The following is a 12,714-nucleotide window of genomic DNA, read 5'->3' as shown; positions in this document are numbered from 1 at the left end:
ACGCTTCGTCATTTCATTTGAAGGACTTGCATCATTGCTGTGATCAGTACGGCCTTGTGTGATTCAGAATTACACATCATCAATTTTTTAAGATGGCAATAAGAATGTAGTTGGGTTTCTTTTTTGTATCTATTGAAAACTCTTCAATAGATCAGCTTATAAAAAGTTATTGACGTATTCTTCTTTTGAAAACTCTAAATGGGATGAATACTTCCTGGAGGTCATACAGGTCTCTCTTTGTGTCTTTTGTCTTTTGTTTAGGTGTAAGATGTTCTGAGGAAGGTCAAAGCCAAAAATGTCGATACATTTTGGACGTGTTTCTGCAGTCCTTCCTAGCCCTTCACACCAAAGTAGCAATTACCAAAAACACATATTCCTTCTTATTATTTGAAACTTTAGAGAAATGTACAATATATTTCAGAATTGCTCTCTAATACATCTGAGATTTCTCCTCCACTGACTACATTTTTGTCGAAATAAAACCCTTGGCTTCAGTTTTCAAAAACAGCTTTCAAAATGGTCACCATCAGTGTTTCCTCTCGTATTGCTTTACCAATCACTAATGTATCCGTCAAATGACCTGTGTTAGGAAGGACATGCCGACTCAAAGGAAGCTCTAGCTATTTTGTAACCCCCTCGCTCCTGAGCAGCTTTTTACAAGGTCTTCATCTTCAGTGAGGCGGCAGCTATCAGTGGCCTAATCACCCAGGAGCTATTCCACAGCTGGTCTGATGCATTTAGGCTGGGCCTTTTGGTGTGTGTGATCATACGGGATAATGCTCAACGCTGCCTTTGTTTACGTAAAGGTTAATGGAAGGTTAATAAGAGAGGAAACAGCGCAAATTCAAAAACCTTATTATGCTAATTGTTTTTGTCGTGGTGGTTAAAACCATGACAAAAGGTTTGTGGTAGGAGGAACATATCTTATTGTTCATGAAGCTGATAGTAGGTGTTACTCAAACTGGGAATTTCTTCTTGATCGAGTTATAACCTGTGAAACTGACTTCTTTTAATCAACTATTTTCTGACTCTCTGTGCATGTTTTATTGTATACACAATCTTAAGTGGGTCCAGTGCTTTCCAATTGGTAGCTGATGCGGTTAATGTCATGCTGAGCTCAGCACCTTACCTGTACACAATGCTGCGATGCTGAAACAGAGTGCTAAACATTGCTCAGATTTTCATTCACTGTAAACAATCAACAACAATAGAACGAGAGTAGAAATGTTGCACTTGCTCACCCTGACTGTTTTATTACATTTCATTACCCATCTCATTACCTGAACTACTGCCTTCTGGTAGGAGTTTCAGAGTTGCTCTTAGAACATTTTTATAATGTTATCTCGGTCTTAATAAACCTTAAAAAAGGGTCGGATAAGGGATAAAGTATGGATGATCCTTGTATTTCTTTAAAGGTCCCATGTCATGCTTTTCCGGTTATTACCCGTCCCCTTGTGTGTTATGAAGGTTTTTCTGCATGTAAATGGTCTGCAAAGTCTCAAACCCTCAAAGTACACCCTGTAGCGAGTAAAACACAGAAAATACCTGTCTATGCTGCCCCAGAACGCCTCGTTGGAGATTTCTCTTTTTCTTCCTGGGTACAGTGACGTGACCATACCCAAATGGACCCATTGGTCCAAATCCGTGGAGCTCCTCACACACACTCACTCTCTCAGCGGCGAAACTGTGACGTGCTGGGGGGGTGCTACTAGTGGAGCCTCGCAGCGGCAAAACTGTGACGCGCTTACACTGTATAGTGCGCCACGTTTGGGGGCTTCCCGCGTCCATTCGCGATGTCTCGCAGCAAGCAGGTAATGACACCAGTAATCCAGCCACACTGTCCACTCCAACACGGCACCCAGACCCACGCAGCATTCTCATCTGTTTGTCATTACTGGTGTAATTTTCTGGTTGCTAACGCCATTGTAACACATAATCACTGATGTTCCGCTGTAACGGTGGTGGACTCATCAGAACAGAGAGGGCGAGCTGACCAATCAGAGCACAGTGGGCTCATAAGGAGGGGGGGGGCAGGAGCTCCAACAAGCCGTTTAGGACAGAGAGTGAATACACATACTATACAGAGATGCTGTATGAGAAACCAATGTGAGTTTGGAAAATTGCACTATGTAAATCTATTCTAGTAGACCTCAACAATGGCATCACGATCAGTAGAAATGGCCATGACATGGGACCTTTAAGGGTTTTTTAAGGGCAGAATTTTTTTTATCCATGGCTGTATTATTGCTGTTGATGTATGTGCCCTTTTCATAGCATCAGCAAGAGGGAACAGCTCAGGACAGATGTTGGGAAAGTAAAGTTATTTTCTATCTTGAATCTTGATTAATGCTTGCAAAAGCCATTATCACACAGGACATCTTTTTTTTCTTATCCTGTTTTTGTTCAAGCACCGATAGAACGACCATCTCTTTTAAATTTTAAAATATATATGTTTGTATCTAATTCAATTTCCAATGCAAAAATAAAATATGAATGACCAATGACGCAAAAATCTGTTTAGGATTAAGAAGTGAAATATCTGCACTAAGCTTGAAGTGAGTTTGTGAGTGAGAGGATGGGTTTTCAGGGCATTTAATGCTGCATTCATACTATGTTTTTTTAACTCAAAATGGTGAGATAAAGTTGCTGAATAACCTTGTACTGTGAGACGAAAGAGTTATTAGTTTGCTGTTGCATGAAGTTGACTTTGACGTGGGTTAACTCTAAGAATACAATATGCTGCTGGGGAGGAAAAGGAAGGAGAAGTAGAAGGGCAGGTTAGCACATGTCAATTTGATCAGGCCGGTTTGTTTTGTTTTCCTCAGTTGAAAAAGGAACTGTGCATGAAAAATGTAACACATTTCCTCCTGTTAACAATCTCTGACTCCAGCTGATACAATATTAACAGGATTGTTTTGAGCTTGTTTTTTATCACTCGCCAGGAATTACTTTATTCTTTCTTGCTTTTGCCAGGTAAATTGCTTTAATCAAGATTAGGAAATGATAAAAGATTATATTGCCAACATTTTACTGTGTTGGCGATGTATCACAATCTTTTATGTAGCAACTTTTCTCAATCATGATTAATCGATCATCTTTTAGTTTACCAAATCACAGGAAATACAAAAACAGCAAATGATCATGTTTGAAAAACCCTGAATGCTGCATTTACAGTATGCTTGAATGGTTGAACAGTCATCAATAGTTGCCATTCATTTTCTGACCACCCACTCATCGATGGATGATCTTAGTGCTCCACAATAGTCATAGACTTGATCACTTTTTATTTTGCAGAAAATATTTTTGTTCACTATGCCTAGAGTAAACAAATCATAAGCTTACGGGTATTTCTTTGCTCGTTTTGCATATTACTTAGAACATTTGCAATATTTGCAGCTTGGGTGTCCAGAGATTTTGTGCCTTGTAGATATCGTTTTCTTCGTGGCGACCCAAAGTAGTTGGAACCAGTCTGTTCAAACAACAGCCTGCTAAGAAACGGTGTGGACACAGAGCGGCTGCAGAGCCTGGAGTTTTTCAGGCTGATTAGTATTCTGCCTGTGTGTGCAACCTGAGAGTGACTGACTGGCAGTCAGAGCCCAGTATTGACTGCTCTGAGGATGTAATAGAGGCTGGGGTGATGGGATCCAGGACACGAACACTCTCACTGTGGCATGTACTGCAAAGCTATACAGGATATAAGCAAGGCACTTAATCATTCTGCTGGCTCCATGCAGAGATGCACTGGCTCTGTGTTTTAGAATAATGCCTCTGCCTTAAATTAGATTCCATTGATCCCACTTTTCTCTATAATTGTGCAAACAGGATGGATGCTGGTTTTATTGGGGGTCAGACCAGACATTTGGAAAAACTTTAGCTTTAAGTACAGGGGGTAATTAAATCAGACAAAAGGCAGGTTGACCTGATTCAATCCTGATTGGACTATTAAAGTATTGCCAGATGATGTGTCTGTAAGGAGAGCATGTGTGTATAAACCTTTACTAATAACGGTTCTGATTTATTCTTACTGTGATTGTGTCTTTTTAAAACACTGTGTTATGAGACTTCACAAGATGGCAGCCACAAAAGGCATCTTATTGTTTTGTCTTTGCTTTACAAATAGTGATGTGACGTGTTGTCAGTAAACACAGTCTGTTTGTGTTTACCAACCTGGCCAGTCTATGATTGCTTTCCAATAAGTATACAATAAATGCAATAAATTAAAGAGTCCAGCTGTCTCTGGACTGAGCGCCACAGTCTGAGACAGAATACTTATCGACGTCTTATTCATTTTGATTGCATTTTTATATAAACAGTGTCTGTTTTTTATTTATGTTATTGTTTTAATTATTTGCTTATTTGTAAGGGACACGTGCAGAGAAACATAACAGTTGCACAATCATCTTTTTATATCCTGTGTATACATGAGTCCCTTGAATGGCATCAATGTCATGGTTTAAAAAGTAAACAAATAGTTATAGCATTACCCAAATTAAATAATGAATGGTTGGTCACTTGATCACTGTGCTGGCCAAGGTTTAACCGGGAATTTTTGAGGTTTTTGCCTTTGATCGAGAATGCAGATTGTTCACAGAAAGTCTTACAGTGTTGGCTATGGCTCAGGAGGTAGATCGCTTTACACTATTAGGAAGGTCAATCTTCGATGCCTGGCTATAGTCCTCGAGATAAACCACCCCAAATTGCTCCTGACTGTGCATGTGCCTCTGCTTGGGCACCCATGTCTGAATGTGGTGTGTGTGAATCGTCTTGTAAGAAAGCATTAAAGTGGTCACTCAAACTAGAAAAGGGCCTTATAATGCAGTCAATTTACGACTAGTCCATTTACAGTAATAACTTCATGTGAGAGTGTTAGCAGGAGAATCGTGTAGGTTTCTGAACGAGAGTGGAAATTGATCAATTGTTAAAACTAAGAATATATTTTTCCTTTAGGATATTGCAATGGTGACTCTTAGCTGGGTCTTGTCCAGAACTGTAATAGCTTGATTATAAAGGGATGTTTAGTGTTAGATATACGTCCTGTGAAACAACCATTATGAATTTATCATATTAATTAAGTGTGCCTATGGAATTCCTCTCTCCTTTTAAAGATGATGTAGTTTTCCTCAAGCTATCAAAATATAAGTCTGCATGCCACAGTTACATAAGGTGACATTTGTGCTCCTTTATTACCTGTAACACCATTTGTTGGCAGTTAGAGCATCAAGATACTGGACAAACTGAGATATCGGAACAATGGATACTTAATAATTCTTCTTGAATCCATTCAGGTTCAACTTCTAATTACCCCCCTCCTCGGTACTGCTATGTACAGTAATACATATATTTTACACCAGTGCTAGAGATGTTATAAATTCCCACACACAATCGGGAGCTAAACCTTGCAGATGTGGCACCTCTTGATCATGTCAACGGTGAAAGAGACAAGAAAACAAAAAGGGAGCGCTCACAGTAGATCAGGGGTGTCAAACGCAATTTCATCGCGGGCCACATTCGCATAAAGGATGCACTCAAAGGGGCGGTTGTAACTATATAAATATAATATATATATAAAATAATGTATTATATTACATTATTGCCTCTGAATTGGATTATTATCGGATAGGATAATAACTTAGTAATTAACTACGTCTGAACGCAGAAGTCCAGGGCAAATAATTGCAAGTCTCTTCAGTGCGCATGTCACAAAACGAGATGCATTGTGGGACATGTAGTTTATGGGCAACCTGCTTCTGTAAAGTGGCATGTAACCGTATAATAAACTTATTATATTCTTTTGCAAGCTCTTGCGGGGGCCACATCAAATGAAGTCGTGGGCCGGATTTGGCCCCCGGGCCTTGAGTTTGACACCCCTGCAAGTAGATCAATCGAATAAAACTGGCTATTCATTAAACACTATAATTGTACAGACGACGTAAATGAATCAAAATGATGTGATTTTTTTGGAGTTAATTTATTCAACTTTCTCTTGGCATCTGAATTTAATTGAAAGGGGATGCTGTCTCCAGCACAGAGCTATTCAATTGTTGTGTTTGAGAATGGGAGCACTCAGCTTCTCTCAAAGAGGTCTCAGGTGGTTTCTCTTCGTTTAGCTTCTCCCCTCAGATGATCTTGTTCTTGTGTAAACAAAACAAATTCTGTGAAAAAATCTACTGGACTCAGAAATCTGCATGTGTCTTTTTATTTCCATTTATCCTGCTTGTCGCTCTCTATGGGCCGCACATGGATTCGGCTAATACATTGATCATTAGAGTTAATTTAGAGACGTGTATAGCTGCGCGCACTACAGGCATGCACGTGCATTGAGTGCGAAGGTGATGTGCGTCCATGTTCAGTATGGGGGTTTCAAAGTGTGACAGGGATCATTTAACTCATCCATTACATTGCATTTAGCTGACGCTTTTATCCAAAGCGACTTACAATAAGTGCATTCGACCAAGAAGATACAAACTTGAAGAAAACAGAATCATATAAGTACATCAGGTTTCATAGAGCTAAAACATTTCAAGTGCTACTCAACTGGCTTTAGATAAGCCAGTCCTTTGTTAGTATATAAGTGCTGTGGTTAGTAATTCTTTTTAGTAGTTCTAATCGCTCGAAGTGGAGTCGGAAGAAGATGAGTTTTCAGTCTGCTGCGCCGGAAGATGTGTAGGCTTTCTGCTGTCCTGATTTCAATGGGGAGCTGCATTCCACCATTTTGGATCCAGGATAGCAAACACCGACGTGTTTTTGCTGATGGGAACTTGGGTCCCCCTCGCAGGCATCCTTTTTCTCAAGGCCTTCTTTATAGTCACCACAGGGACAATAAGGGAGGGATTTCAGCAGAATCGTTGGGTCCTCTTGCTGTAATGGCCTTTTGAAGTGATGGTGCAGGGACAAAGATGGTGGTTACGATCAATGCGTTGGATTGATGTAGCACTTGTTCAGGGGAGATCTTCAACCACACAGGCCAGCTAAAACAAGACATCCTGTACGCATCTACATCGGAGACACGGTGACAACAGACTCCCATATTATACTGTCGGATAATGATGGACAGGATAGGGGACAAGCGGCATCCGTTTTGACACAGATATTTTTTATCTGTGACAAATGATAGAGGACGGGTCCCAGAAATAGGCTCTTTTTCAAGAGCCCGAGAAGATTAATGGAAATACCAGGGAGGACGCAACATTGTTGAGTTTATATGAGGCAAACTCCTGAATCCTGTGTGTATCATAATCACCAAGGAACAGTTTGAATATGAAGGAAATGCAACAAATGCAAGCAACACTTCTTTTGTCATATAAGACAGCGTCATAGACATCATCATCATCGTATCCAAGTCACAAGGAAGATATATCATAAGCAGTTGGAGAAAATGTGTGGTATCTTCTACAATTAGCTAATGAACCTATGAAAAAGTTCTGAATATCATTCCGAATAAGAGCAAGCAACCACAACATATTTTAAACAATCAAGGCTGAAACTCATTGCTTTGTGAAAAGCTCTGAGTTTGGTCATAGGTTGTAAATTCCCCGTTCTGGTACAAATAACGCAATTCTGAGGTCCAGATCCAAACTGACATACAAATCAATCTTACCATCAATCTGTATAGAAACATTTAGGAAAAGAAGTATTAGAAAATCTAATCACTGGTTTTTGCTCTTGCGTCTTAATATAATTCTGTTGCAGACTTTAAAAATAAAGATGATTTGACTTTGCCAAGGTTCAGTTCTCAGGTTTGTTTCTTGCTCAAGGAAGTCTAAAACAAACTGTCTCACAGAAATCAATCTGGTTGAATGGTGTTGAATGGTGTTGAAGCTCCCACCCCAGGCGACGATCGACAGCAGGCAGTATGGATTAAGATCTTTCTCAAGTTCTTGTTTAGTTCTGAAAAAAAAACCTGAATAAGCCCAATGGAAGCCTATTCACGTCAAATGTACATTGTCTGATTATTATGTTTATCATGACAGCCATTAGCCCATTTGTATTAAGATTTGTCTGCCAAATAACCAGAGTTTGGGAGTCACTGAAGAGCTTTTTCACAAGTACAATTTTGGGGATCTGGGGAAGTAAACACACACACAATATTCTCGACTCAATGGAACTCTTGCTCTCATCTCTCTCCTCTCTCTCTCTCTCCATTCTCTCGTACTCATCTCTCTTCTCTCTGTCTCTCTCCGCCTCTCCTCGTCTCACTCTCTCGTCTCTCTGTGGTCGCTCTCTCCTCGTCTCTCTACCATCATGCTTCTCGGCTCTCTCGATCTCTCGTCACCGTCTTCAATGCGTCTCTCCTCTAGTCTCAGTGTCAGTAGGGGGCAATCTCTCTCTCTCTCTCTCTGCTCGGCTCTCTGCTCGTCGATTCCGTCGCCGCATCTCTCTCTCTCGTCTCTCTTTGTGTTTCTTGTCTCTTCTAAACTGTTTTCAAAAAACACACAATTGCAAAAACTGAACACACTTCAGATACTACAGAGAACAATCACAGAGCAATTTGATTACACTTGTAATTGCCTTTTACATCAGAATATAGTATTTGAAGTACCAATCTGAAATCATCAGGGCGTGATAGAGGAAAGCTACAGTTTCCATGTAGGATCCTCTCCATTGTAACTAAAGCAAGGAAAGCTGTAATGAAGTTTGACAAATATGAGCTGTTTGTAATAACCTTACCTTCATATAATCGCACAAAAGCTGCTCTCCACTGCTGCAGTTGTTAGCTGTTTTTTCCTGGTGCACTTAGTGTGATATTGATCATTGTTGGTCCAAGTCCTCAGGAATCAGCTTTTATTGATTTCACTTCAGTTGTAAGCCTCTCTTTCTGACCTACGTCTCTTTTCAGACCAAGCACCTTTCAGACATCCTAACCTCTCTGCTGAGGATGTATTGAAACATGCCAATACTGCACCACTTTCCAAACCAATGTACCCAAAATCAGTTGTTTTTGGATCCAAAAAGAGGACAGACCATTATATCTATTTTCTGCCATTAGCATTTGCTATGGCCTGAAACCCTACTTTGACACAGGAGAGATGTAGCCTTTGTTGTGTTTTATGATTGAGGATGAAGATATGCTTTTAGAGGTGTAATATGCTCCACCTCATGGACCTGTACCAGTCATAAATGTGACTCTGTACATATATACATATATATCATTACTATTATTATTATAAATACATACCTACTATTATCATTTATTACATTATAGATTTTATTTTTTATACTCCTGGAAATAATTACTGCACTTTATTCCTTATTCCTAAGTATGTACTGTATGCTGCGTGTATTTGTTGTCTTATGTTGTGATGTTTTTTGTTTTGATGGCACCATTGAAAGGGAGAAGCATTTATTTATCTCATTGTACATGTATAATGACATTAAATGATTCTATTCTATTCTATTCTACCTTTATTACGATTCATAAAAGGAAGCCACTTATAGTCAGAAGATTCAGCAGTGATGACGGTTATTAATAGCCGCAGTGCAGTCAGAGTCAATACTGTGTGTGTGATATTAAGTAACATGTCCACGTTTGTGTTGGTAATCAAGATGTGTGTCGCTATTGAAGGTATTATTAAATGGCTCCATATTTGAATACTTGTATCACTTTCTGTAGTGGTGTCTGTCGTATATTAAATGCACTGAACATTCATAACACATTGAATATAATTGTTAGACTAAATACATTCATGCACATGAATCAGATCCTCAAAGGCAGTACAGTTTGTGTATGTTTTAAGTCTCTTGCAAGCAAACCTAATGTCCATGACTTAGTTTGAGATTTTTGCATCACACCATGAGTAACTTTCAGTTTCCTCTGCGGTTAAAATTTAAATGTGGTTAAAGTGATGCAGAATTAATTTGTCTGAAAGTTACATTTTGTCCTCCTGTAAACCTTAAGGCTTCAGTAAGAAGAATTGATTTAGGTGTTGAAGTTTGATGTTCTTGGGTCCAAAACCCAGGCGGACTATCTGTGAGCTGTAGACCTTTAGAAAGCTGTCCTGGGGACTCCTGGTGAATCAATAGGCAGTTAATTCAAGCCACTACTTCCGATGCTTCAGTAGTAGCTCATGTATGGGCCCTTACATGGAGAAAAGGCTGAGATGAGATGGGGATAAAATACGATTGGATTTAGTTTATTTTAGATTTTTTTTGTAGATTATATTATATTAGACTTTAATGATTTAATGAGGGAAAATGTAGCCATAACACGGGTTGAGGGTTAGTAATAGCTGTGGATCCCGACTGGGGAAAGGAATTTCAGGTTATTTCCTGGCTGCACCATAAAAAGTGGGATTGAAAACCACAAAATCCAAACGGCCTCTTTTGCTGGTCTTATTATATTCTGCAAGTAAAATAAAGTTTGATAAGCTTCTGGGTTAGACAGACTTATGATCTCTGGGCCAAAGTGAGAATCTCGGAAGTCTTATTGCTGGTCATCTATCAAGGTTTCAGCTTTGCTCCATCCCTGTGGTGAGGAACCAGTAACATTAACATCTTACAAAACTGACAGAAGACCCTAAAAACGAACCAACCTCAGTAATGAGTTGCAAAAACCAAAATAATTGTTCAAACATTGATTACATTTGTGTGATTTAATAAAGATTTAGAACATCCTGGCCACATACAAGCTTTAACATGTTTTAATAGCAACTTAAAATGTAAGTTAATTACCATATAAGATGCTTTTTCATAGTCCAATATGTGTACAAAGGAAATTAAGTTGGGATAGGGTCAGTTCAACATACACCATCCCGCCATGAATAATTGTAAGAACACCAAATGTGTATTATCTGCTGCTGAAAATTATACGCAACCAAAACGCTATTCACTCCTCTTTAGGTAACATTTGCCAAAATCTACAGTCCCAAGCTGCTGTATTATTATTTGTTAACCTACTTTAAAAATGAAACTATATATATCTGACCTATTTTAGGGATCAGATGTGCTCAGGGGTAAGTGCCACAGATAGGGAGGGAAGTCAGATTAGAAGACAGTTGGGTTTTTGGTATTTTCACAAGACGTTTTGACAAGAAGACAAACGTATAATAAATCATCCTTCTTAACAAGGCACACAGTAATACCTCTTCCATGATGTTATATTGATAAGGAGCGTTCTTCTGACTAACCTGTTGGTTTCTTCTGCTCTTTCCTCAGTGAGTCCAGATGTGACCAGCGATCAAAAACGTCGTCATCATAATCATCATTATCCACCTGCCGAGGACTCAGCGAGGGAGGGCCGATCCAGGAGCTTTGGACTGACAGGGGCCATCTGGGTGTTGATATTGCCTTGTTTACATATGCTCCTGGCCTTGTAACAGCTTGCCTTTTTGCAGCATGAAACTTTCAAGACTTCATTTCAAACTTATTTATCCAGAAATAAAAGGGCCAGGGAAAGTTACAAGCTCCAATATGTAATGGAGCACCACTTCCACACAGTGCAGGACACGGTAGGAGTGACCACTAACGGTTGTGTGGAAATTAGAAGACACTGATGGCTTATTTTAAACAAATGGTTCAGCTTTGCCAATATCCATTTTTTTAATCTGACATTCATTAACACTATAAAAGGACTTATTTATAACAGACAATGTCAAGTTTAAGTAAAACATACGGTATGTTCTAAAAGTTTGTTATTAATTTAATTGTATTTCTACACATAATATATGATTTGTAGATACAGGTAATACATCTTTGTAGTGGGGTTTTAAACTACTGTGAACACTTCTGTGAAAGAAGTCAAGTAATTTAAAGGTGACTTTTGGATTTGATATTTAAAAAAAAAAAAAAGGCTCTTTAACTCTTACAGTTGCCAATATTTGTACAAGCCCAAAATAAAATGGCCTTTTATTCTTCAGACATAAAAAAATATATATATTGTTACTTACAAACATTCGAAAGTGGTTCAGATCATTGTAGAAATAATTTGGGATATTTATGTTCTTATACATTTTGAGACATTGTAATTGTCTTCAATTGTAATGGCTGCAGTTTTGTCCAGTGTTCAAAATGGACCTGTAAAGCTTTCGCTGAGAAGAGTTGTTAAAGGAGAGGTGATGGCAGGTTGGGGAAAGTGAGAGAATTCATACTCCTTTCTTCTTTTAGGAATAGATTAGCTCCTTCCGGAGTCTATTATCATCTTTCAAACTCAATCCTCCTCTGCCTTCATGGCCTGGATGGGAGCTGATAGCTCCAGGAGCCACTGGTGAAGAAGAATCCAATTGCTCCCTCCTAGCACCTGACTGCGTGTTGCTGGCAGCTCTATGGGCAGGGAAACAGAAAAAGATTGGTTCACATATGCCCTGTATGTCTAGTCAATGGCAGAGAGAGAAAAGTACTCAAATGTGTTTTCGTATGCTGCAAACTGCTTGTATGGCTGAGGACAAAATCCTATTCAGATCCTGCAAAAGCTCAAATAAAATCTTTAAAACCCAATATCACTTTTCATTTACATGTAAACATACACATAACAGAAATAAATAAATAAAAAAACATTAAAATCTGGTACTGTAATAGACAACGGTACAATTACTTCTGGTACATGTTTGACCATATTCGATATGCTCTACTTCTTCACGTCGCAGTTATCATTTATAAACGAATTCTCATGGTTTATAAATGATAACTTAATTAATTGAACTCAATCATTTGTACTTTCCATTGAATCTAATGTCTTGTATTTGAGGCTTAATCTTTGAGGGTGAGATTCCTCTATGACAA

General features: G+C 38.9%; 1 protein-coding gene across 1 annotated transcript in view; it reads left to right on the top strand.

Moving 5' to 3' along the window:
- gpc5a (glypican 5a) overlaps window positions 1-12,429 on the top strand; it is a 109,186-nt gene extending 96,757 nt beyond the window's left edge. Inside the window, exon 9 of the mRNA XM_034116688.1 lies at window positions 11,152-12,429. Coding sequence (XP_033972579.1) covers window positions 11,152-11,312 — 161 coding nt within the window. The 3' untranslated portion in view covers window positions 11,313-12,429. The remainder of the gene's footprint in view (window positions 1-11,151) is intronic.
- The last annotated feature ends 285 nt before the right edge of the window (window positions 12,430-12,714 follow it).

This window comes from Trematomus bernacchii, unplaced genomic scaffold (assembly GCF_902827165.1).
Source record: "Trematomus bernacchii unplaced genomic scaffold, fTreBer1.1, whole genome shotgun sequence".
Taxonomy (NCBI): domain Eukaryota; kingdom Metazoa; phylum Chordata; class Actinopteri; order Perciformes; family Nototheniidae; genus Trematomus; species Trematomus bernacchii.
This window is presented reverse-complemented; position numbering and strand designations above follow the sequence as displayed.